Source organism: Aspergillus sclerotioniger (genome assembly GCF_003184525.1).
Source record: "Aspergillus sclerotioniger CBS 115572 chromosome Unknown BO94scaffold_6, whole genome shotgun sequence".
Classification (NCBI taxonomy): Eukaryota; Fungi; Ascomycota; class Eurotiomycetes; order Eurotiales; family Aspergillaceae; genus Aspergillus; species Aspergillus sclerotioniger.
The window spans coordinates 182069-207839 of NW_020290996.1; the positions used below are offsets into that span (position 1 = coordinate 182069).

At 53.2% G+C, this 25771-nt stretch overlaps 9 protein-coding genes across 9 annotated transcripts; 4 read left to right on the forward strand and 5 right to left on the reverse strand.

The window, feature by feature from the left end:
- Window positions 1–113: 113 nt before the first annotated feature.
- Window positions 114–2360, reverse strand: BO94DRAFT_563841 (uncharacterized protein; the record flags this gene model as incomplete). The annotated part of the gene is made up of 2 exons (XM_025614379.1): window positions 114–909; window positions 1057–2360. 2 exons carry the CDS (start codon window positions 2358–2360, stop codon window positions 114–116), a joined length of 2100 nt encoding a protein of 699 aa, XP_025470187.1.
- A 1035-nt stretch (window positions 2361–3395) lies between these two features.
- BO94DRAFT_614522 (putative tannase) lies at window positions 3396–5349 on the reverse strand. Its single transcript, XM_025616742.1, has one exon. It carries the CDS (start codon window positions 5174–5176, stop codon window positions 3458–3460), a length of 1719 nt encoding a protein of 572 aa, XP_025470188.1. The 5' UTR covers window positions 5177–5349; the 3' UTR covers window positions 3396–3457.
- Window positions 5350–6228: 879 nt separating this feature from the next.
- On the reverse strand, window positions 6229–7264 carry BO94DRAFT_532351 (isochorismatase hydrolase). The gene is made up of 2 exons (XM_025611107.1): window positions 6817–7264; window positions 6229–6746 (listed from the first exon to the last, which is right to left on the reverse strand). The coding sequence occupies exons 1-2, from the start codon at window positions 7118–7120 to the stop codon at window positions 6442–6444; spliced, it is 609 nt and encodes a 202-aa protein (XP_025470189.1). The 5' UTR covers window positions 7121–7264; the 3' UTR covers window positions 6229–6441.
- A 384-nt stretch (window positions 7265–7648) lies between these two features.
- BO94DRAFT_621829 (uncharacterized protein) lies at window positions 7649–9583 on the reverse strand (the record flags this gene model as incomplete). Its single annotated transcript, XM_025617023.1, has 3 exons — window positions 9374–9583; window positions 9161–9325; window positions 7649–9109 (listed from the first exon to the last, which is right to left on the reverse strand). Exons 1-3 carry the CDS (start codon window positions 9485–9487, stop codon window positions 7649–7651), a joined length of 1740 nt encoding a protein of 579 aa, XP_025470190.1. The 5' UTR covers window positions 9488–9583.
- An 89-nt stretch (window positions 9584–9672) lies between these two features.
- Window positions 9673–17379, reverse strand: BO94DRAFT_510936 (ketoacyl-synt-domain-containing protein; the record flags this gene model as incomplete). Its single annotated transcript, XM_025609748.1, has 2 exons — window positions 9673–10888; window positions 10940–17379. 2 exons carry the CDS (start codon window positions 17377–17379, stop codon window positions 9940–9942), a joined length of 7389 nt encoding a protein of 2462 aa, XP_025470191.1. The 3' UTR covers window positions 9673–9939.
- Window positions 17380–17761: 382 nt separating this feature from the next.
- BO94DRAFT_342240 (uncharacterized protein) lies at window positions 17762–18838 on the forward strand. The gene has a single exon (XM_025607045.1). It carries the CDS (start codon window positions 18052–18054, stop codon window positions 18745–18747), a length of 696 nt encoding a protein of 231 aa, XP_025470192.1. The 5' UTR covers window positions 17762–18051; the 3' UTR covers window positions 18748–18838.
- A 498-nt stretch (window positions 18839–19336) lies between these two features.
- Window positions 19337–20428, forward strand: BO94DRAFT_510939 (thioesterase domain-containing protein). Its single transcript, XM_025609749.1, has 3 exons — window positions 19337–19615; window positions 19678–20129; window positions 20178–20428. The coding sequence occupies exons 1-3, from the start codon at window positions 19360–19362 to the stop codon at window positions 20235–20237; spliced, it is 768 nt and encodes a 255-aa protein (XP_025470193.1). The 5' UTR covers window positions 19337–19359; the 3' UTR covers window positions 20238–20428.
- Window positions 20429–20839: 411 nt separating this feature from the next.
- Window positions 20840–23047, forward strand: BO94DRAFT_459741 (aromatic amino acid ammonia-lyase; the record flags this gene model as incomplete). Its single annotated transcript, XM_025607854.1, has 3 exons — window positions 20840–20979; window positions 21037–21143; window positions 21201–23047. The coding sequence occupies 3 exons, from the start codon at window positions 20840–20842 to the stop codon at window positions 23045–23047; spliced, it is 2094 nt and encodes a 697-aa protein (XP_025470194.1).
- A 574-nt stretch (window positions 23048–23621) lies between these two features.
- On the forward strand, window positions 23622–25213 carry BO94DRAFT_532356 (acetyl-CoA synthetase-like protein). Its single transcript, XM_025611108.1, has one exon. It carries the CDS (start codon window positions 23812–23814, stop codon window positions 24883–24885), a length of 1074 nt encoding a protein of 357 aa, XP_025470195.1. The 5' UTR covers window positions 23622–23811; the 3' UTR covers window positions 24886–25213.
- The last annotated feature ends 558 nt before the right edge of the window (window positions 25214–25771 follow it).

The following is a 25771-nucleotide window of genomic DNA, read 5'->3' on the forward strand; positions in this document are numbered from 1 at the left end:
ATTGATTGTTCAGTATACAAGTTAGAAAATGCAGTATTGATCTGCTGCAATATAGTCTGTTGATTGAAAATGGATATCAAACTTTTAATCTCATAGCCAAGGCTTATCTGGTATCACTCTTCAAGTTTGAACATGCCCGAGTGCCAGCCATACGCTCGGAACAGACGTCGACCATGTCGTCGAGCAGTGCGGAACAGGATCTTTCCACTCGGATGTGGTTCATGGAACTGGATACTCCGTTCAACATCCAGACGCTGGGGACTGAATTGCCAGATAGAACCATACAGCTTCTCCACGCGGAACCCAGTGGATACCATCGCATGCAGAAAGTCCGTCCAAGGGATTTCGCCAGGCTGAGATGTCCTAGATGGAACGTAGAACAGTGTCGTGAATACTTTGTAAGCGCGCTTGTCCACGGTGAATGTGGGCTGGATATCTGGCCCGTGGCTGGGTTCTTCGATGTCATCAGCTCCCCTCGATGCAGTCCCCCGGGTTTTGACCTTCTCTCGAGCAGGTTCAAGTTTCTCGACATCCAGCGTGCGCTGGGTACGTTTATCCAATTCATAGTACAGCACAGAAATAGGAAGATTGGACTCTTCAGGCACATCCAGATCGGCATCTTTGGCTGGTTCCACCCAATCTGGGGTTCGAGTCCGGATATGCGATTGAGAAAGCAGCCCCCGGACCGTCGCGTGCTGCGACATGTTCTTCTTATTCACTAGACGCAAGTCCACCTGTTTCCAGAATTCATCCAACGCAGCTTCTGCCTGCTGCATCTGGATGGTAGTCTCTTTGGTGCGACGTTTGTCAACCGGATAGTTGAACCGGCCATCGGTAGGATCACAGAACTCGCCGAAAAAGTCACCGTCCATGGATTTCTCGAATTGCGACCATTGGTCAACATGTCGACTGTAATCGTCCAGGATAACATCATCATTCATCTGGACGAGGTTTGCAAACATTGCAGCCCAAGGCTGGAATGAGTAGATTTGCTGCAGACACAGCGACATGACGGAAACGTCAGAGATATTCTCCATGACCTATGGGCTCAGCAACTCCCTGATATATTTATCATTTTCGATCAACCGCTGCAACTCGTCTGTAAGATTGGTCAATCCAGCAAGGGGTCGGTCTTTCTCATCCCAAAGCGTGGTCATGATCCACGACAAACGGCTGCGTTTCTTATCCGCCACCCAGCTGTCCTTGGGCATGGTACGGATATTGTCTTGACCATATTGCGGCGGGGCGCGAAGGAAAAATGACCGGATGGGTGGAGATGGGGGAAATCCCATTTTCAGGTTGATAATCGGACCTCGGACCATACGTTCCAGAAGCCAGATGAGTTTCATAAATCTCCACTCCAGGGCGCGAGGGAGGTCATTCTCCGGACGTATCACCGCCGCATGTTTTGTCATCAACCGTTCAATCACCTCTAGTTGATCATTAATTTCAGCCCACAGACCCAGCTGGAAGTAAGCGTCAGACACGACTCCACTGATGATATTATTCCAGAGCTTTTTGATGGCGAATGGTTTGGTGGACGGATGTAGCTGACCACGCGCATCCGGGACCAACTCGGGTCGATGTTCTTTTCTCTCGAGCAGCGCTTCTAAGAAGTATCCAGGATCCTCACGCAACGCCCAGATATGATCTTCTGCTGCGCTCTTTTTGGCTGCAACGATACTGTGAAGCCGGTCGATGTCCAGACGAGCAGGCAGACGATAAGGGGCCTCCGCCGCCACCACGGAGAGTAAATCGAGGCCCGACTCTGAAGTCGTGATTACCGGGGGCTCAGGCTGGATGGGAATATCGGCCTGCAATATGCTCTCGCGCGTGTATTCCGGCAGCAACAGCATACAACAATCCACAAGGAACCGGTAGAGCCGCTCTTGAATCTCCAGACTCAACAGCCCATCACCTGGATTCATTTCGCGCCCTGATTCAGGTTCAAACGCCCGGTCATTATCGCATTGGACGAATTCTCCGTAGGTATCTGGGGTTGTACGTCCAGTGAATATCATGACGTGATTCTCCATCAACGCACGAATGATGTTGGTGGTAGCGCGACCAAAATCAACCGACGCCCAGTCCGCTTGGATAAAAGCATGGGGCGGATGCCGGCCACGGGCATTTAAAAAGATCAGCAGCAGCTTGGGATTCAAGAGATCCTCCAAATTGACATGCGGCCACATGTAAGCCTCGCGATATTCCGGATTTCCTGGTGGCTCCCTCCTGAATGCCTCAATATCAGGGCGATGAAGTGCTGCCATGTTCGGCCAAGCGCTGAGCAGGAGGTTTTTGCGTTGCTCCCTTGTCCGCTTGAGCCATCGCTTGCGTACTGTTCCCTCAAGGCGCTTCATGGTCCGGTTCAGTAGGGCCCAGTCCCCCAGGATATTGGTGGCCCGTCGGTGAGCCACAACGCGGGCCTCGGCGGACGAGGGAAATACAAAGCCATTCTGGCGCATGAATCCTACGGGATCTTCAGTCGGGTTGGCGACGCCCAGGTCGCGCGATGAACGCAGGCCCGGATTGAATGCCATTCCCGGGGCAACCCGGAATGATTCCGATTGGCTGGTTGTCATGGTGGAATGCCTTAGTCATCCCATGCTGAACCACTGTTGTCATTTGTCACCAGGAGAAGACAAATAAGGGTAGTCAAGCTAAGAATTGCAGTGTATGCTCCAGGGCCATGAAGCACTCACTGATATCAGGAGGTGGACAGAGGTTGAAGTAACAGGCGGGGTATTCAGTATAGACAGACAGCGGTCAGGTGCCACCATTCTTTCCAGAGTAACGATGAGTTTGAAAATAGTATAGATGATATTGGAAGAATAGGAACAAATAAAGATGAAAATCAAAGATAAGCAATAAGCATGGCCGGTCTCCTTGGACTAATGCAGCCAGCACTGCATCCGGCCTAGTGACCCACCCACCACTAGCCTCAGGCACCAAGGAACTCAAGGCATCACAGGCATCACAGGCATCACAGACATCAACAAGCACTAACGGAGCTTCTCATCGATGACTCGATTGAATCTCCTTCTCCAGCAAATGCTTCTGCTTTCTAGAAGCATTTACCTACTTCTACTGCTTCCGCAATGAATATTTTTATCCCTAGCAAATATCCCCCCTTCCATTCATTGAGTGCCTCAGGCCTTGTTCATGCCTTAGGTTGCAGTATCTGCCTCAGGCCACAAGAGCAACCATGTATGCCTCAGGCTACAACTGTATAGTCTTGGCAGGTACATGCGTCCGTTTATGGAGATCATTGGGTTTTATCAAGACCTTTTCTGAACCCCTCTCAATAAATCCCAATGGTTCCTGCAAGGGCTACGGAAGTAGAGTATTATTTATCAAGTATATCTGTGAAGGGTTGTTCTCAAGATCATCATATGTACAGACTGTCATTGGACACCATCTCAAGAGAGCCATCATACTGCTTCATCCTGGTTGCGGCTTAATAAACAGGCATCGGAACCGCATCAAGATCATAATGCCAGCTATCAATCGACCGCTGGTTATACACACACTCCATCGTCTCATTAGCACTCCACAAAGGCCGTAGCGGCCATGCGCAGAGCTGTTGATTCTGACCCTCGTTTTCGCCCTGCAGCACCGTTGCGTTCAGCGTCGTTGGAGTCACGCCATTTTCCACCCAATCGATCATCACGGCTAGATTGGTCTGCGGGAATGGCCCATTCGGCATGGCATCGTTTGTTGCACAGTGGCCAGCTCCGGGGATGGTGTAGAAACGGTACCAGTCGTTGAGGGAGTCGGCGCTGGTGTTGTAGTCTTGGTTAGGGTACATGATTGTACGGACGGATTCCCAGAACCGGATGGATGCGGCGGTGGGGATGCTGAAATCGGCATCGCCGTGGAAGTGGATGATTTTTCCTCCACTCTGGTGGAAGGGAGTGAGATCAGGCCAGGTAGTTTGCAAGGTGCTGAAGTATTCCTGTAGGCCTGAGATCATCCAGTCTTTGAGGGTGTCGTAGGTGACGCCGTCGAGACTGTCGAGGGTAGTGCCGTTTTTGTTGACTAATAGGGCGATGTATTCCCCTCCGAGTTGGTCAATGTTGAGTTCCCATTCGCCGGTTGTGGAGTTGTACTGTGTCTCGGCGTCGTCGAATGCGGCGGTGGGTTGGTAGGAGAAGTAGACTCGACGGCCTTGGGAATCGTGCAGGCCGTCGATGATGGTTTTGGCTACTTCGATGCCTTTGGCGGATACGGTGCCGTTTTGTGCAGGAGTGCCTCGTAAGGCGGCGCATGAGTATGGCTTGCCCTCGATGGTGCTGATGTCAAAGTCTAGGAGGCAGAGGTCGGTGCGTGCTACCACGCCATCGGTTTTGCCGTCCATGGGATCGCAGGCTGTGATAGTCTCGTTGACGATCTTCTCTAGCTCGCAGGGAGGCGGGTAGTAATCAAGGGTTTTCTCGACGATGTTGGAATACAGGTGTTGGGTCTGTTGGAAAGACCACCGGAAAGCCGGAGCACCGATAATCGCTCCATCCCATTCGTCACCATAGCGCTGCACTTGACTCCATCCTTCGCGGCCGCCCTCAGAGCACCCCTGGTAATAAGCGTAGAGCTTTTCGGTGTCACTCAGATCGTAGATGCTGCGAGTGAAGGCCTTCCCGATCAAGCTCAGCTCACGATGTGCCTTGTAGGCGAACATGTAGAGAGCCTCGTAATTCAGAGTTCCGTTTGCCAACAGCATAGCTGTGTCAGCATTGTCAGAGAACCCACCGAAGCCACCGTCCGTCATACCCGACGCGGCACCGTACATGACACCACCTGGCAGTGACTGATCCCCGGAGTTGATGGCGTAGCCTCCGCCACCGGTGGAAAGCCAGCGGTTTTTGAAGTCTGATGGTGCAGGAAGCCAGATCTCCAAAAGGACCTGGTCACCGTCAATGCCATCATGGGAATAGGCAAACGTGACGTTGCAGTAGCTAATCGTGGCAGTGGGGTAGAAATCACTAGAGTAGCTGCTGTTTGTCACGACTTCAGCGGTCACAGAGTCCGAGTCGATGGTTATGCCCTGGATGAACTCGGAGGGTGGCAGAGCAGCTTTGGCAATGGAATCAGTGCAAAGCTCTGCCAGGGTGGATGGAGCTGCAGCATCCGCAAAGGCTGCAAAAGCCGCAGTGAAAGAAGCCCAGATGTAAGAACGCATCTTGCAGGCAATGCGAAAAGCCAGGGAAGTGGATTGAGCTGTGTGCCGGGTTCCCAGTGACAGGCAATGACCTGGCTTTATACCAACCAGTTCTTCATCAGCAGTCCTGCACGGGCATCACAGCAGGCGTCGTCATCGGGCCCGGATGATTCAGGACATTAATTGAGTTTGTGGGGAAATACGGGGTGGACCAGTGCCGATGCCTGCATTGCATCTCCGCCATTCTACCCCCGCACTGTTCCCGCAAAGGGGTCCTCGACCGAGCAGGAGGCATGTTACCCTGCAATTTGACGTGTTGCGGTATCCCGGAGACAATGGTCCGGTTTCCAACCAGCCGAGGTAATGTGCAGAACTAATCAAAGGCCGGCTGCTTCGGAAATGATGGTCAGCCCGCAATAAGATCGGCAAGAATTTGTGAAATCTCCGGTGGATGTAAACACCCGAACAAGCTTTATTAGGCATTTTTGTCCGATAACCAAGGTAGCCAACCACCTTGCATGTGGCCGCTATACGTCACCCGTTGTCCAGCCGTGAGAAGCTTAGGAGAAGCTCCCCAACACTCGGAGCTCGAGGATATGTGCCTAGCTCTACACAACTGAAGTCACCATCAATGTTTCAATCTGTCTTATCTTGAGTAAATAGATCTCTCAGTAAAAGTAAGCAAACCACGCCCGAAATTCCGGCGGAGGACACTTGACCTTGCTGCATGCACGAATGACAAGGTTTGCCCAACTAGAAATTAATCAAGTGATTAAGGGATGCCACCGGCCTCCGAAAAGCAGTTGGATGATATCAATTGTGGGAGTTGTGGAGAAATATGCGGGGGAAAGGCAGAAGGCGGGGGGATTCCGGGGGCTTGGACCCCGGCGGGTAAGATGTTTTCCGGCGAGGATGGGCAGCATCCCGGGGTATCTGCGTGCCCCGTTTTGATTATGTATAATTGATTTGCTGATGCAATTTTTCGATGAATGTCTGGGCGCGTTCCTCTCTTGCCAAAGTGACGGTCATCCAGACAAATGACACTTCTATCATGGTAGCAGTGGATAATTTCTCCCCACTCTACCAAGATCATTATTCATCCATCATGTGATAGAAAGCACGCATCAGCTGTTCCGAAGAATACCATACAGCTTATGCTTTGAATTCATTTCTCTATCAGCATACTGGAAAACAGTACATCATCTCACCAAGCAGTCCTTAATAATCTATAACCCTGCTTCACCCCATCAAACCATCATTTGAAACCACCCCATCCCTAACACCACTCAACCAACACGCTGTCTCTCAACCCACCCCGCAACAGCCTTCTCCCAACTCAAAACCCTCACCCCCCTAGTCGACAACCTCCTCTCAACCTCCCTCTCCACCTCCACCGCCATCTTCCCCTCCTTCTGATCATCATACGTCGAATGCGCCCCCGCCAACAACGTCACCCTGAACCCCGCCGCCAACGCCCCCGTACACGTCGCCTCCACACATGCCTCACTCTGCAACCCAAACACCACAATATCCGTGACCCCTGCTGCACGGAGCTTCTGTGCCAAGTTGCGGTTGGATTTGAATGTATCGCCTGTCACCACCACCCCAACCACCAAGCTCATTAGCGTATATTCAGCACCAAAGGTAACATAAGGTCTTACCTGTAGTCTTAGAAACCAAAACCTCCTCCTCAACACCATCCCTCGGACCAAAAGCCAATTCCCACGCCTCACTCCCCTTAATCAATGTTCCGCCCTCGGTGGGAGATTCCTCATGTTGCACGAAGACAATGATGGATGGCGAGGGACGGTTTGTTTCGCGATGGGCGTCGATGATCGAGCGGGCGGTTTTGAGGATTTCGGTGGATGCGGTGAGAATGCGGTCGGCGTGTGGGATGCGGGTTTGTGGGTTCAGGGAGAGTTCGTTTTGGATGTCGATGGTGAAGAGGGCGGTTCGGGAGGACATTTTGTGGGTTGTTTTGTTTTGTTTTGTTGTGATGGGTTTGAGGGAGGATGTTGATGGTTCGAGGTGGTGGAGATGAAGAGGAGGTGAACTTGAGGATGGGAGGGAGGTAAGTTGGCGAGGGGCAGCTGGCAGCTGGCAGCTGGCAGCTACGCACGTGTTGGACTGGCTGGAGGATGGAGATTGGGGCTGGGGCTGGGGCTGGGCAAGGCGGGGCTGGGAGGACCCCGCGCTTAGTGGCGGATATCCTCTCCGGTGGGAGCTGAATGTACCTGGTACCTGGTCATAAATATGGATTGGTGGTAAAGGCTAGGTATTTGCTACCATGGTTGACATCTCGGCAAATGCTTGATTTTCAGGATCGGCCGTCATGGGATTGCCCCGCTATGATGTGGCTTGGGTCATTGGGCTAACGTTGGGCTAGCCCTACATTACTAGGCCGCAGAGGCAGTGAGCTGATAATGACTGATTATTATTTGCAGAGCCATCACTATATACGTCACAATCATCCTAGACAATCCTAGTTTATATTTATAGAGAATCCTCGCCCTCCCCCTCACCTCCCAATACCCAGGAATAGGCCCGACGGTAACGATACCGGAACAACCCCATACACAGCCAGATTATACTGCCAACAGCCAAACTCACAGCAAAAATGCCAACCACCAGTAAATTCGCCGGCCGCAACTCCTGAGGACCAGGAGCCAGCAAGACAACTGGATCATCCGCCTGGGGCATCTCAACCCCCTCTGGCCAGTACTTCGGCGGATCACTACGAATAACAGACGAAATATCCAACGTCTCACCCTTACCATCGACAGCCTCCACAGAAACCCAGTCCATGTATCCCTTTGCAACAAACGTACTCTCAAACCCCTTCTTCGGAATCATCCCTATCTCCACATCCTCACTGGTTGCATTAGCCCGAGCCCGAAATCGCCAGGATTTCACCTCAGTCGCTCCGTTCCAGCTGACGTGGAACTCGGTCGTTAGATCGGATAACTCGGTTCCACGAACTGATGCCACCAGGGTAGGTGGTTCAGTTGGCTGCGCCGTCCAGGGATACTTATAGGCTCGATAATTGCCGAATCTATCGCTGGCGAAGCGTGCTTCCATGAGGAGTCTCCCGTCGTGATCAAACTCGCTGATATAGCCGTAGTCACTCCACGAAACAAAGAGGTTATTGTTCGGAAGAAGCTGAGTACTTCCACGCCGACGAGTAAGCTCGCCATCCGGACGGAAATATCGGTTCAAAAGCGTGGCCGTATACGCAACCAGATCCAGTTCGACGATCATGGCCGACGAGACGGTCTCATCGTCGGACAGCTCATCGGCCCCGTTGTCCAAGAACGAGATCACCATGCGTTCACTGGTCTGCCTGATGATCCTGGCATCGTGCTGTTTCGAGAATATAAAATCTTTCTCGAAGGAATTCCTCTTCCCGCCCAATCTCCACACAATCCTCCCATCCCGACCTGAGATGAAGTAGATAGTATTCGTATGCCGACACGAGAGCAAATAATCTCCATCTGTGGTCTTCTCAACCGAATTCGCATGGATATAATCCGCCGCATCATCTGGCGGTCCCATTTCTACTGATCGATACGATTCCCCCAGGGAGATCTTCCCCTCCGAATCCCACTCAAACACCACCTCTGCAGTCATGTAATCAACATCTCGGAACCCCTGGAACTTAACCAGCCTGGACACACCCGGGAGGCCTATCTCCGCGAGATCGACCACCTTTTGCCGATGATAAATAGTCAGGGCTTTTCCGGGCGCGTACACATAAAACTCATGCTTGTCGTTGACGGGTATACTCCCGACCACTTCGTAATTATTATTCAGAACCGTCCCATTGGCGTTCTCCAGATCGAGTCCGATACCTGTCTGGATAATTAACGAGAGTAGTGGTTTATCAGAGTTCTCAACGACACGTAGATCGAATGCGTTCTGGTTATCTGTAAATTCGGTTCCGGTCCAGACCAATTCCTGTGAATAATACATTAGCTTGTTATATAATGGAAGATCAGATGAACATACAGCATCTTGATCGAAAATCTGAGGCCCGATCTGATAGGGCATCCACCGGGTGGTATATGGTTCACCGGCGGTTACCCAGTAGGGGGCTACGAACCAGTACCCGGGGGCTCGTGATTGGGGATCATAGTGGGTGATGTTCCATTTTATGGTGCGGTGGTTGGGTAACTGATTTGTGTTAATTAGTCGGCAGATAGGATGGGATGGGATACTGACTGTCACATAGGAAACCAGGTCTGAGTCGTCTGAAGGAGTGAAAGCAACTGCGGTGGTGAGGAAAGGAGCGAGGGACCAGAGAATGGTTAGGTTGTGGGGAGCCAGTGACTTCATGATGGAATTAAAAGGATTGAGGAGGAGGGAATATATATATATTAGTTCATCATGGACATCAAGAAAAGGTGGAATAAAAGATTGTATGATCCCAAGGATTGACATGGGGTGAAAGGGGCAAATGTTCCCCTCAAAAGCACCCCCGATAAAGTTCTCAGATGGATGGAAGAACGCAGGCTTTTATTCGCTTGGACGTCGCTTCTTTTGCCCCGAAGCATCGACGGGTGGGTCGCAATGGGCCAGAACATCATTGCTGGCCATTCAAATCAGATACGGTGATTCAATGCGAGAGACAACGTTTGAACGCGGACCAGTTAGTTACTGTTAAAGACTGATAACAGGTCCATAATTGATTGATTGACGTTGAAGTGATGCTATAGTAAACATCAGGAGCAGCAGTGTCACTCGACTATAGCGGCCATCAGGTACCATCGCTGCCCTCGGCAGATCATCTACGCCTGTTCCAATGACAGCAGTGCTGGATCCAACCTCTCAGCTGCACTCCGTGCCAGAGCATCAATCGACGAACCCCCCAGCAGCTGCAGCACCGGCATATCCACTCCAAGCTCCTTGACGAACCAAACCCGCAGATCGACCGCCACGAGCGAGTCAACCCCCAGTTCCGTCAACAATGATGTGCCAGGCAGTTCCCCATCGACCGGCAGATGAAGCTTCTTCCGCAATTTGATGCGGAACCCCGTCGCGATAATATCCACCACTTGCCCCAAAGTGCCGGCCGACTGCAGCTGCACCTTGATGGGCACCTGGTCCTGGTTGGCCTCCAGGACCTCCGACTGCTGGAAATATTCTATGTAGGGCCACAGCACCGGATTAGAATACCACAGCACGTCTGGATATACCGCAGGATCTGTCATGGCAAGGCCACCGATGATGGCCGGTGTGCGGTTGGAATCAGGGCGGCCAGCTACCACGGCCTCGGCAAATAGCTCCAGCAGATCACGCTCGGAAATACTAAGATTGCCGACGTTCTGGGCCAGAACATCCATCAAATGCGAATCCATGCGTGCCACATATCCGATGCCGCGGATCTCACCCGGATGGATGATGCTGCCCACCTGGCCGCGGAGCCGTCGCTGATGCACGAGACCTGACATGAACTCGGCGGCCGCAGCATACGCCGTTTGGTTGAAGTTTCCAAATACACCAGCAAACGAACCCATCAGGATGAAGAAGTCGAGATCGTTATCCTGGTAGAGCTCATCCAAAATCAAGCTGCCCTCGACCTTTGGTTTCAACACATGGAGAACGTCTTCCAGCGCCATATCAGCAAACAAGGAGTCACGAAGGACCATCGCGCCATTGACAACACCACCAACAGAGGGAAGCTCCGCCAAAATGCGATCATGTACCTTTAGAACCGAGGTACGGTCCGAGACGTCCCTAAAAGTGTTAGCAAGGACATGTGCTACCTAGCAAGTAGGGTCAACTTACATGGCCATAACGGCGACACGGGCCCCAAGTGCTGACATCTCCTCGAGCCATCCAGGATCAATGTTCGGAGATCGACTGGTGAGAACTAGAGAGCGAGCGCCCCGGGTGATCATCCAATGACACACCGATCGCCCAAGATCACCAGTCATCCCGACCAGCAGATAGGTTTTATGGGCGCTCAATTCAACTAGGGAACTTGCAGATGGCGTGTATGCCGACACCTGCCCTGAATGCACCCAATCGACAATCTCCGACCGGTAACTGCTGGGCGAATATCCTCCAATGTCCTCTGGCTTGACTGTGACAACAGCGGGCCGTGAACCGATGCGTTGCTCCGCGAGAAGGCAGGAAGATACCAGAGCATCCTTACCGAGTATAAATCCATTTGCTGGGGCTAACGGAGCTCCATAGAAGTTTTGTACGCCATAGGTTGCCACGGTAGAAGGCAGCGATGACTGGATCCGAGTGTCTGGCTCAGACCCAAACGTAGCGAACACCGAGACGCCAGCGGGCAGTAGGCGGGAAATCGCACGCGATGAGCTCCGGGGCGGGATTGTTACCATCGCTGGACTTTGATAGGGATTCTTGATCCTTGTAGTAAAGCGTACCCTGACGCCCTTAAGGGAAGCTATGGCGGCCAATGATTCTTGAAGCGCACCAGAGGCTTCATGGACAAGGAGCGTAGAGTTGACCGGTGTCTTGCTGACCAGCTGCCGTGCAACCATAGCCGTAGATATCTCATTCAAGAAGGTCGCCTCATCCTCTTCAGCAAGCCAAGTGGGAGCACCCAAACACCAGGACACCGGAGTCGAAACAACCGAGGCATGGTCGACGGACAAAGCCACAACCCGCGCTTTGGTCTTCTCATTCTGACCCAGGATCACATGTAGAAACGTGCCATCGATGCAGACTCCGAAGAGAGTGGCATAGTGGACCTGAACGCGAACACAGGGCTCGTGAGCCATTTCGTTTGAAGGATCCTTTAGGGGGTACGACGCCAGGGAGAAATTGCTACCATCAGGCAGAATCTGCACACGTGCATGTCGGGGCTCGACAGAGTCAGAACTGGAGAACCCTCGACTAGTCAGAAGTCGATGGTTCATCGCATTGCTACTCCGCATGCGGGGAATCTTCAGTGTCCCGTCATCATCCACCCGAAGCTCCCATTCTGGGCTCTCAGTAGAGTTCGCGAGTGTATAGTCATTGCCAACCTCAATATGCGCTAGCCGCATGAGGGCTGTGGCGATAACGACTTCTGGTGATGATACGGCGTCGGGATCCTCGATGCTGAGGTGCTGGAATAGAGCGTGAGAGTTCTCATATGATTGACACCGTAAAAGCCCTTTTGTCATGCCCACATACGGATCCTGGCCCGGTCGTCCTGTCGCAACCCACAGGAGCTTGCTTGCAGTTCCAACCAGTGCCTGCAAGCTGCGCAGCCGGTCCGGTGTGAGGCCCTTCAAGCAGGGTTTATCCATGTCGGTCAGAGTCAAAACGATCGGCAGGGATGCATCAGACGGAGCATCGAAAGCCTCAAGAGTGGCCACGTGGGTGATGCGACCAAAAAAGGGCGCTATGAGCTCTCGGACTGCGGAAACTAGACACTCCGTCGCTGCGGTCGCACCCCCCAGCAAGATGAGGTCGGGGTATTGACTGTTAGCGGGCACCGACAACGGATGCTGCAAGCGCTGAATGTGGTCGTCGACAGCCTGTGCAGTAAAGGCCGACAGTCCTAGCAGCTTGGATTCCTCAGGAGGCGAGGCGGTCTCCAGTCCACCAAAGCCTGAGTTCCGGAGGACTTCATCCCAACCATCAGTAGACAGCAAGGGGCCCCATTTCCTCCCATCGGGTTCTCCTAGCCACCATCCCTCGAAGGCGCCAAAGATGAACGAAAAGGTGAGGGACTCGGTGTCCGTCAACTCCAGTATAGCCACGCGCCCACCAGGCTTCAACAGTCGTCGGACGTGCGTCATGGTTTTTTTCAAGGAACTGGTGGCATGCAGCACGTTGCTCGCTATCACCAAATCATACGCATGCTCCTGGAATCCCTGCTCCGTGGGATCCTGCTCAATGTCCAGCACCTCGTAAGAGAAACGATCTTCATGTTTGACAAAAGTATCTTGAGCGTCCTCGAAGAACGCAGCAGAGATATCGGTGTAGGTGTAGGAGTGATAGTCCCGTCCAATTCGATTCAGCACCATTCGTGTCGCTGAACCAGTCCCCGCTCCTACTTCGAGCACTTTTGCTCGAGGAAAGCGAAAGGCTAGCTGCCCGACAAGTCCCGCCAGGTTGCGTGTCATCGTGTGAACTTCATGGCCCTCGCGATAGATTCGACCTAGGAGATCATCCCGGCGTAGCTCTTCCATGATGCTGGTTTGGCCCCGTAGCCAGCCTAAAAGGTTTCCGCCTGTCACATGCAATCCTGTAACGATGATTTCATTGGCCTTCGTATCTTCTGGCGTGATGACCGATTCAACGTCGCCCTCCAGCCATTGAGCAGGATACAGGGGGTGATCCCCCGCAGAAATCCGGGCCAGGACCCAATCCATCCACTCCACATAGCGACCCCGGTGCCAGTCCAGCTGCTGGCGATCCTCTGTTGTCAGCTGCTTCTGGGTATCCCTTAAGTAGAGGAGAGCGAGACGATCCCCCTGAAGCCGGAGCGAGTGGAAATCTGGAGTGCCCACTGAACTCGACAACGTCGCGTTTGGAAGCAATGGACCCCAAACCTCTTCCGCGAACGAATCTATGGTGGGCCGGGAGAGAGGGGCAATGTGGACCCCCTCGATTTGAACAACCCCATCACCTTGGGGGGTGAACAGATCGACATCGCCGCGCATCCCGGCATTGTCAATCCCGGACAACGTGGCCTCCACCCCGAACGGGCCATGGAAGACATTTTCGGTCGCCCGGCAGAACGCTGGGTTGATCGTCGTCCGTGCTATCTTAGTAGGGAGATAGAGGCCGGATAGCTGGCCGTCGCCGGGATGTCCGATTGTCGCAATCAGTGCCTGGAGGCCAGTGTCCAGCGTAGCGGGGTGCAACAACAGTCTCGAGTCGTCCTCTCTATCGTGGGCCGGTATAATACCAGATGCGACATCTTTAAGACGCTTGATATCTTGAAGAGACCGGAACAATTTGTTATAACCATAGCCGAGCTTCTCTAGCTCTCCATAGAAATGGTCGGAATCCACCGAGCGCATCCCAGGAGTCGGTGGCCCTCGTGGTGGCAAGAGCGTCGCATCCAGCTCGCCAAACGCCACCTCCATGCGGCCAGAAGCACAGCAAGTGAAGGTCCCATCGAAGCTGGCCTGGCAAGTAAAGGTACCCGTCATTGTGTCATCATTCCCGCTGGTGCGGTAGAACGTAAAGAGCGTTTCCATGCCGGGAGCGTCATCAGGTACGGAAATGGCGCGGTCAATGGTCAGTTCATGTATTTCAACAAGGTGTAGGGGGCGTTCATTCGCGATGATGCGGGCAGCCTCCAGGGCCATGACGAGGTATCCCGTGGCGGGAAACACGACGTGGGATTGCACCTGGTGTCCATCCACCCATTCCAGGTCCTGCGCCCGCAGGTAGTTGCGCCAGCGCCACTCCGCCTCGCCGGTTTCTGGAGTGATGGCCCCAAGAAGGGGGTGAATCGGGAGGCGACGATTAATGCGCGCGGTGGACAAGCGCGGGACGCCCCAGTACTTCTGACTATGGTCAAACGGATAAGTGGGCAGATCCGGCAGATACTTCGGTTCGATAGAGGGAGAGAATAGCTGGAGGTATGGTAGAATGTCCAGCATTTCCGCCCCCAGATACGCCCAGAAAGAGCCCACCGCGCGTGACAGGGCCTCAATGCCGCCAGACTTACGATTAGCCAGCCCAATATAAGGAACATCGGCGTCATCCGGTTTGATGCTTGACAGCGTTTGCAAAGTGGGACCCTGAAGAGCAGCATGAGGCCCCACCTCTATAATCATGTCGAGCTCTGGGATGTCTTTCATGGCCGCTGTCAATGCCTGCGAAAAGTTCACCGGGCGAAGCATATTATCACTCCAGTACTGGATGTCAAGGCTTTCTATGACCTGGTTTTCAAAGACGCTCGAATACCACTTGGTGGTAGACGAGCCCTGGAGTCCCTCAATCTGGCATGTTTTCATGGCTTGGATATATGGGTCGGCGCAGGGAATCATATGATGCGAGTGGTAAGCGGTATCGACACGCAAACGCCGTGGTGATTGGTCAAGGCTCTCAAACAGCCATTCGAGTTCAGATATGAGTTCGCTGTCGCCCGAGAAGGTCACGCTAGAGGGAGAATTTACCGCGGCGACACAGACCCTCCCAGAGTAGGGCGCCTCGCTACATATTGCTTGTGCCTGTTCCCAGGAGATACCAACAGCCAGCATTGCGCCTGATTGGCCTGGAGAGCCAGCATGCTGTGCAGCCACTCCACGTAAGTAGGCGACCCGAATGGCTTCACCCGCTGTCAGCCGTCCCGCAGCATAAGCCGCCGCAATCTCGCCAGATGAATGTCCAACTACCGCTGCAAAGTCTATGCCAAGTGACCGCAGGATTTTGACTTGGATTATCTGTAGGGCTGTACGCAGTGGTAGCGACACCGCTGCTGTATTAAGCCGAGAGGTGGCCTCTGGAGCGGATAGTTCATTAAAAAGGGTGAAGGTCGGCCGGTACTCTGTTGGGAGGGTGTCCAAGGATTGCTGGAGCTCTTTTAGCCAGCCCGCTGCCTGAGGACATTGAGAGACTACGTCTAAGCCCATCTGGGGCCACTGGGCTCCCTGACCTGTGAAAACACCAAATATCCTCTTCGGCTCAGCACCGACACGTCGTGTGATCGTGGATGATGTATCACCAGGGCGTTTTTGTATTTCGCCGTTTAGTGCCTCGCGAAGGCTCTCTACCGAGTCTGCGGTGAGGATCAGACGATGAGTCAAGCTGGATCGCTTGGAAATGAGAGAAGCGGCCAGCTCCAGCAGGTCTAACGTAGGGCGCTCGTCCAAATAGTCGACGTACTGCTTCAGGACCGCCGTGAGTGATGCTTCAGATGCAGCCGAAAACACAAAGGGGAGAATTGCCGGTATAGTAGGCTCGCGGTGCGGCTGGATCTGCTCGGGTCTGGTGAAGCTCTCCAGAATGACATGAGCATTGGCACCACCAAATCCAAAAGAATTGACTGACACACGCCGCGGTGTTCCGGGAGGAAGCTTTGGCCAAGGAATGGGTTGAGTGGGGATGCGGAGGTGGGAGGCATGTGGAGCCACTAATGGGCTAAGTTGGTTGAATAATAGATTTGGTGGTATAACACCATGTTGTATAGCCAGAGATCCTTTAATAACACCCGCCAAGCCAGCCGTGGCTTCTGTATGCCCAACCACCGTTTTGATGGATCCAGCATACATGATATCGTCCGCCTGGGACTCTTCATTGAAAAAGGCACCGGCAATCCCAGATGCCTCTTGTGGATCTCCAGCCGGAGTTCCTGTCCCATGGGCCTCGAAGTACTGGCAACGATCTTCCGGGCGAAGGGGGTCCAGACCTGCGCGCGCATAGGTCGAGCGAATCAGCTCCAGTTGCGCCTCACCATTCGGCATGGTCAGGGCCTTGGTACGGCCGTCACAGTTGATCCCTGTAGAGCGAATAACACATTCAATCGGATCACCATCAGCCACTGCATCTGACAGACGTTTCAGCACCAGCGCAGCCACCCCTTCACCGCGGGCGTAGCCATCCGCAGCTTGATCCCACATGCGGCTGCGACCCGTGGGTGACAGCATTTGCATCTGAGACTCCCCAATATAGGGATCCGGGGAAAGGATCAGGCTGCTGCCTGCCGCAACCGCGAGCGAGCAGTCGCCATTCTGCAAAGCCTCCGCCGCCAAATGCAGAGCTGTGAGACTCGCGGAGCATGCTGTGTCGAGGACAAAGGAAGGCCCGCGCCAATCAAAGAAGTAGGACAGACGGTTGGCGAGTACCGCGGGAGCCGTGCCCGAGAGCAAAAAAGGATGCAAGGCACTCGTGTCCGCATTGAGTAGCTGGCCGTAGTCATAATTCATGAAGCCACAATACACCCCTGTCTGAGATCCCGTTAAACGTTGCAGTTGAAGCCCAGCCCTTTCAAGTGACTCGTACACGACCTCCATGAGCAACCGCTGCTGGGGGTCCATTGACGCTGCCTCCGCAGGAGAGATCTTAAACAAGGGGGCGTCAAACGTCCGGACATCCTCCTGGAGAAAGTATGACTCTGGGGCATTTGTCATGCCTGGACGGGCCTTGCCGGCCTGGTAAAATGCATCTATGTTAAACCGGTCGGAGGGGGGTTTGGATGCGACATTGTGTGGATTCTGGAGGAGTTCCCAGAGTCGAGACGGAGTGGAGGCCGAGCCTGGGAATCGGCAGCCCGTGCCGATGATGGCAATTGGCTCGGCTCGTGTCATACTGACAGGGTTTTATTATAAGAGAAAGAGGAATTGGAAACGAAAGGTGGTTGGAAGGTCGAAGAGAATCCAAATCTGGGTGGGTTCGTGGTATATCATGTAAATCTGCCAGGTGGTGAGCCTGGGAGCAATTGTCTGCCGATTATCGGACTCATCCTCCAACTCTCTCCATTCAGCTCTTGACTTTCCCCGCCATTTTGCTTCTTCTGCCTCTTGTTTTGATTATTTCTTCCATAGATTGTTGGGAGTAATCCCCGCCCAATGGGGTTCGGCCAAAGCGTCTCCGGACGGAGTTATTATTGAACGACAGTTGCGAGCAAACAACAGAAAGAACGATGCATTCCTATTCTAATTGGCTCTCTGTGTGCGATAACGACGCAAGGTGCATCGGAGCTAGCAATCCTTTTCCAAGGTCTCCGATTTGGAAAATTGGTTGGGTTAGGACAGCCAGCGGGCGATCCGGATCGCCGTCATACGGCGAAGTATAGCGGCCATGCTGCAAGAATGAAAAAAGAAAAACCTGAAATCGGCTTGCCCGGCCAGAAAACCCCTTTTTCTCAGGTAATCTTCCTGTCGATGGTTTGATGGGCTACCACTGCCCCAAGTCATAATTGCACCTTGATCCCTTCACGTTGAGCAATTCATTGGAGATTTCATTCTCAGACGCTCAGTATGGCAAAAGGATACGAGGCTTATTCGAGCCTATTGCTCCAGGCCTATGACATCCTTGTTCATTGGTTCAATGACAATTATGTATGGCGGTGTCCCCTGCCCGTACTCAATGCCTTTTTTTCAGCCAACGTCGGCCCTCGCCATATGGACATCGGTGCTGGTACAGGGCTCTTTCCTCTGAACCATCGTGACAAAATGCGACAGAGTAGCCAAGACTGGCCTCTGCACTTGACCCTCGTCGACATGAACACTCTATGCTTGCAAAAGGCTGCCAGCCGCATTGGCTGCCCCAGCAAGACCACTTGTGTTCAAGCAGATGTCTTTGAACCATTCGCTGTTCCAGTCGCTCAAAGCGCACTCGCGGCACCACCCAAATTTGACTCAATCTCGTTGATGTACCTGCTGCATTGCCTACCACCACCATCCGATCATAAAGCCACCGTGTTTGCTCATCTGAAAGATCACTTGACGACCGAAGGGACCTTGTTTGGTGCCACCGTCCTGGGAACTGGAGCGCATCACAATTTGCTCGGACGGTTGACCATACGCTTCTACAACTGGAAAGGGATATTTGGAAATAAGGACGACAGTCCAGAAGTATTTGTGAAGGCGCTGGAGAATGAGTTCGAGGAGGTCGAGACCCATATTGTGGGGGTGGTGCTGCTTTTCCGGGCTCGTAAGCCCAGGTTGGCCTAAATGTGTATCTAAGTACTTCCAAATCTGAAGTTCGAGCTTAGCAGAGCATTGTATGCTGTTGTCAATGCATTGAGTTTCTTCGATACGGATCCCGCTGAATCGTTTGCTTATTCTTGTTGAATGGACGATCTGATTGTATCATCAGGTCATGAATTCAAGATACCTTCATTCTTCTCGCATACCTAGGTAGCCACTAGGAGAATGTGATGCGGATTGGCCAATATCGACACTGCTGTTGCATACTTAGCCGTTCCGACATTGACGACAATCTCCCACAAGTGACACCGAATGGAGCGGGGATGGCAATGGGTCCCTGCCTTGATGCGGCATCCTTCGGGCCTAACCAGAGGGACTAACTGCATAGCTGATCGGGTGGGTCAGATTCCGGATCGGACCCGCGACCATCGGACGGTTATTCCAGCACGCTGATTTGTGGGTCGCTTCTGATCGACAACAAGATCAGGACTGGGTAGATAGCCCTGAGATTAGCGCCGGAGGCGGGTTTATTTTTCGCGCGTGTGCCGTCAGACAGGGTGGAGATAAGAAGGCCAGCCTTTGCTGCCTGGTCCATGGCTACTATCTGTACTGAGAACACCGAATCCGTCGATCGGCATGGACCAGAACCCGTGCCAGATCCAGTCAGGGCCCGAGACGAATGAACCATCAACCCCGCTCATTCTCTTCCATGATGCGGGAGGCACGGTCTTCCCGTATTTTTGCCTCGGAGACCTGCATAGGCCGGTTTACGGCGTCGGAAACTCCCGCTTCGAACAGGGAGGCAAATGGGGCCATGGCATTCGCGAGATGGGTGTTGTTTATACACACATGCTCAGGTCGGTCATTGGGTCGGGAAACGTCATTTTGGGAGGTACGTCGTCATCCAGTCTCGAACAGAGCGTCGGGCGCTAACCATGACCTGCTTGACTGAAGGGTGGTCGCTCGGTGGCTGTGTGGCTTTAGAAGTTGCCTCCCGACTGATGCAACTCCCCCAATACACGGTGCGTGGAGTGATCATGATTGACAGCGTCTTCCCGACTCCGACAGTCACAGATCACTATCCACGGACGATTGCCGAGGTTGGTTCCAGCTTTCAGCTGCCGAACCAGATGTCCGAGACCCGGCGGACCCAAGCACAGCACTGCATCCTGCACGCCCATGATATGCAGCGTGACTGGCGACCTCCGCGGTTTGCATCGGGACCGCCCCCGACAGTGCTCATGCGGGCGGCTGATCCAGTGCATATTGAACCCGAGAAAGCCCCTCACTATATCGACCTGGTGAGAGGTTCATCGTATCTGGGGTGGGAAGAGTACGACACCAGCTTCATCCAAGCATGTTTGGGTATTCCGGGAAATCATTTTACCCTATTCGATGACGCCCATGTTTGTTTTTCTAGACGCCTGTGTCGATCTCGCTGACAGTTGCTGCAGAGCGACCGAGCAACAACTCAAATCCGGAAGGCATGTGCGATGCTGGTTCCTTCACAATGATAGATCCTTAATATGGTCAAGTGGTTCAAGTGGTTGGGTAGATCGGCAGTGGATTCCCAATAGATCGAGCGTGCCGCCGATCTCCCGCCAATAACTAGGTCCGTGAAGAAGGCGGGCCGGCTCAGATAGGGTACCAAATCTACCAATAGCACATCGAGTATTGAACATGGGGCCTATGTTATCAAGTGGGTTATTCTGGGCTGTGCTCAAATTGGATGTGATGTACGGAGTGCATAGATAGGTCCCATATGACTCATGAGCAGCAAACGCTGGGCGGTGACGCGCCTGCTAGGGCTTATTTTTCTGAGACATGCATTAGTGCCGACCAGGCGAATCCCGCCACCATCGGGCGTATTTTTCAGCTGGTGGCAATTAAACGAGTCCAGGCGCTTTCCTCGCCTCATGTCCCTAATCCGCGACTGCTCCGAGCTTGTTCGAAGGTTTCATGCTTTTCCAAATTAGTCACTTGGAAGGCCGTCGACTTCCCATCCAGAAGGAGCAGGGAACCAGACGAGTAATTATATATAGGCTTGGCAGGCCACAATACCGATTCCTGGAAGGACTGCAAACCTGAGTTATCCATTTATCCCGATAAATTTGCTATGCTCAACAAATACATTCCTGAAGGCCACCTCGAGGCAACCACTGCACACTGGAGCGACTTACAAAAGGTGCTTCGGGATGGCGAGCTTGAAATCGATGGTAATGGTCTCACTCTTGCCGGTGTTGTTGCGGTAGCCAGGTGAGCCAACACAGCGATCATCGTTACCTACCGCGCGAATGGAAGTAATAGTTGTAGGTACGGCTGCCAGCCTCGCCTTACCGATAAGGCTGAGACGATCGATGCCATCAATGAAAGTGTGGTAGCACTGGCGGAATTGATCCGCGATGGAAATCATATTTACGGTGGGCTGCACATGGCGTCACATGTTAAGTTGTATACTGACCGACCAAATTCCAAAGGGGTAAATACCGGCTTTGGTGGAAGTGCTGATTCCCGCACAAACCAGACCACCACGTTGCAGAGCTCCCTACTCCAGCTTCTCCAAAGTGGTATCCTTACCGACTCCGATACAAACAGCAAAGTTCCGCGACCCAATGCGCAGGGTCCTGGGCCTCACTCTATGCCTTCGGAGTGGGTAAAGGCCACTATGCTTGTCCGAAGCAATTCAGTGGCGCGAGGACATTCTGCCGTATCCGTGCCGGTTATTAGCGCAATCATACGGCTGCTTCGCGAGGATATCACGCCCGTGATTCCCCTCCGGGGAACCATTTCCGCGTCGGGTGATCTGATGCCGCTCGCATACGTTGTTGGGGCCATTGAAGGAAGCCCGGGAATATCCGTGCGTGTTGGTGGCCACCAGATAGTAACCGCTCAACAGGCTCTGCAAGCCGTTGGTGCTAAAGGAGTCACACTGGGGCCGAAAGAGGGCCTTGGACTCGTCAATGGCACGGCCGCCTCTGGTGCCCTTGCCGGTCTGGTGCTCTATGAGACGCATCAGCTAGCTGTACTCGCCCAGGCAGTCACGGCTCTTACAGTCGAGGCCATCCAAGGAAGCGTGGAGAGTTTCCACCCATTCATTGCCCAAGTCCGGCCCCACGCAGGCCAGATTGAAGCGGCGGAGAATATACTATCGGTTTTGAGAGGTTCTCAGCTTGTTAGAGGGAGCAGCGTCTCTCAAACCAGGGCCGGGCTTGTACAGGACCGATATTCTCTCCGGACGGCCAGTCAGTGGATTGGACCTCAATTGGAAGATCTTCTGCTCGCGGATCGGCAGGTCTCGGTTGAGCTCAACTCAACATCCGACAATCCCCTCATTGACGCTGGTGAGAGGACCTTCTACACTGGAGGTAATTTCCAGGCAACTTCAATCACATCCGCGATGGAGAAGACTCGGTTGGCATTGCAGATGTTTGGGAAGATCATGTTCGTCCAGTGCAATGAGATGATTGATCCCAATCTCAACAATGGTCTGCCCACGAATCTAGTCGCCGATGACCCTAGTCTTTCGTTTACAATGAAAGGGGTGGACATCAATATGGCGGCCTATATGTCTGAATTGGCGTATCTCGCCAACCCGGTCAGCACGCATGTCCAGGCTGCAGAAATGCAGAACCAGGCGCTGAACTCACTGGCATTCCTCTCAGCGCGGTATACCATGAAAGCGGTTGATATCGTCTCGATGATGGGGGCGTGTTCCCTTTACGTTGCATGCCAGGCACTAGACCTGCGCGTTCTGCAGCTCACCTTCTTTCAGAGACTCCAACAGACCGTCACAGAGACCACCAAAGAAGCCTTTGAACGGGTGCTTGAACCGCGTGAGATCGATACTTTAGCCCAACACTTGTTTGAAACAATGAAGAGCCACTGGCCCACGACTTCACGACTCGATCTGCGTGATCGGTGTGAGCGCGTGGTCGAGATGACCCTTCCCGTCTTTTTTGGAGCCCTGGTGCCACCCCATCGCCAAGATTCCCGACTCTTTGCAGCCATCAATGTGTGGAAGACCGTGAATTTTTCGAGGCTAGAAGCCATCTACCGCGATGTGCTCGCCGAATTCTGCGCCTCACAGCCCACTGCTGAACATCTCGGAGTGGGGACCAAGGCAGTCTACACAAGTATCCGACATGATCTGGGCATTCCTTTCCACCAGGGCTTCATTGAACATCCCTCGGCAAATTATGGCGAGTTGCCAGAGACAATCAATGGGAGAGCCAAGAAGACGGTTGGCGGTTGGATATCAGTTGTGTATGAAGCGTTGCGCGATGGGACCTTGAGTGGAACTATCCTTAGTGCTTTTAAACAGTAAGAGTCATCGTATAGAACAATAGTACCAGGTGTTTGCCATTTAGACACGGTGGGTCACCAGCTTCCAGCTCGATCCTCGAAGTTTGCTGAAGCGGAGGCATAATATAAGGTGCACGACGGTGAAGTGAAGAAGATAGTCAAACATCATGTCAAATGTCGCCCAAGCGAGGCAATGAAGAGCGAAAAGGAGAATATGTGGGAAGACTGGGTTGATTTCTGTCGAGTAGGGGAGCTGTGAGGTGTTTGAAAGGTGTTTGCATCTGCATTCGTCGCCAGAGGTAAAAGCCATGCGACGACGCCGGCGGCGTTCCTTTACTCCGTAAGCCCCGGCTTACTTCCGAGAGGCATGCTATAAGAGGCAATGCCGCTCCAGCACCTTTTCCTTTTCATCCTGCCATTCACCCTTCGTCCTTCGCCCGCCTGCTCCGGACTCGCACTTTACCATGAGCACTCCCCTCTCTCATGACGTGGTTACCTTCGCTCTGGAGGCCCAGGCGCAGTACGACCCATGTGAGCCCCTGTTTATCGATGCCCATGAGCCCGCCCGGTCCCTCAATGCCACCCAGTTCCGGTTCCTGGTGCACTCTCTCATTTCCGGGTTCAAGGCCCATGCCATGCAGCCCGGCGATTGTGTCTTGATCCATACTGGGAACAATGTATGTCTCTCCTCGTCTTGTATCCAAGCCCGGTCTTACCTCTTTTTCTCCCCTTTAGGTCCTCTACACAGCTCTCTTCCTCGCTATCATCGGCGCTGGTGGCGTCTACATGGGCTCCAATCCTCATAGCCAGGAGCACGAGTTGGACCATGTCATTGGGCTCACCCAGCCCAGATGGATCATCACAGAGCCCCATGCATACCCCACAGTGCTCAATGTTGCCGACAAGCACCACCTTCCAGCCGGCCATGTGCTTCTCCTTGACGATGCAACCCTTGCCGAGATGATTCGCTTTGTGCACACCCCATCCCTGACTTCTCGGAACACCGACAACACCAGTCTTCTCTCCCTCCTCTCGCATGGCACCTCACCCCCTCTCCTCATCCCCGATAAAGACAGAGCAGCTTCCACCCCAGCGGCCCTCTACTCTACCAGTGGCACTACGGGCCTCCCCAAAGCCGCCGTACTCACCCATACCTCTCTCATCGCCCAGCACGCCTCCATCACTTATTGCCCGTCGTATAGAGTAACCCGCCTCATGTCTCTCCCAATCTTCCATCTCTTCAGCTCCCTTTGGACGCACCTCTTCCCCCTCCGCTACGGCCACCCCCTTTATATCCTCCGCGAGTTCCAACTGCCTCTCTTCCTTTCCACCGTGCACCGTCATCAAATCAGCGAAACCTACCTCGTTCCTGCCATGGTGCACATGCTCAACCAAGCTCCTGACTCCCTCGAGCCAAAATCCAAGCTGACTTCCCTCCGCTACATCGGAGTTGCAGGTGCCCCAATCGACCGCGCCTCCATGACCACCTTCCAGGAACTCTTGCACCCGGATGCCTGCGCGGGCCAAGTTTGGGGGATGACAGAATGCGGGGTTGTCTTTCAACACCGCTATCCCTCCCACAGGAGAGCAGGACAGGGTGACCTGGGTAGCATTGGCCCGGTCACTCCAGGCTGGGAGGCGAAACTCGTTTCCGGTGCGTCTCGGGTCGAGGGTGATGAAGTGTCAGGGCAATTGTATGTGAGAGGTGCCGGACTGTTCACGGGATATTTGGGACGTAACGAGGCGATGGTCGATGATGAAGGGTGGTTCGATACGGGGGATGTGGCGTATGTCAAGAACGGGGAGTATTTCATCGTTGGTCGGACTAAGGAATTGATTAAAGTGCGAGGGTGGGTTTAAGTTGTCCCATTATTGATTCATAATGTGCTAACGGGGTCCTGTGACAGATATCAAGTCTGCCCAGCCGAACTCGAAGCCGTGCTTCTCCAAGACACGCGAATCGCGGACGTGGCGGTCATAGGGATCCGGCTTCCGGATGGTTCAGAGGCGCCGCGCGCGTATGTGGTACGGGCTGCAGGAGCTAAACTTTCGTCGGAGGAGGTATATTCGTTTCTACGCCAACGGTTGGCGGGGTATAAGGCGCTGGATGGGGGCGTGTTTTTTGTTGATAGGATCCCGCGTACAGTCAGTGGGAAGATTCAGCGGGGGAAACTAGCCAGTATGAATCAGCGGCGGGACGCATTGGCGGGGCTTTTGGAGAGGTTTCGGGGTAAGGGAGTTGTGGGAGCCAATGGAAGAGCGTCAGTGGCGGTTTAGCTGTTCTGTCGGGGATTCTGTTGGGCTGATGGTCATGTGACATTCAGTCGTCTTCATTCCTATTCGGTCATTCACCACCATTGCCCCATCAACCAGCACTCATTGTCCATCTGAGGTGAATCATTGTACGTAGGGTCAGAATGTGTGTTGAATTCAGTATATTACTATTTCACTTTGTTCATATGAATCTGGGAGTTGAGGAAGAAAACAATGCAGACCAAACCCGTCCGTGGCTAAAGTATATATACTACATATGTCTTGAAACTACTCTCACATTAACATTAACAGAAGAAAATCTTATTACAGTAGAGTGTACAAGGGGTGTCGTAGAAATTCCCTGGATCTATCATCGGTGCCTGTTTATATTACTCAAAGCATGGTTCTTACCAAGGTCGTTGCTATACGGGCAACACAGCGGCTGAGTTGGGTGGCTATGACAAGTGGGGCAAATCCCAATGAGCTGTAAAGT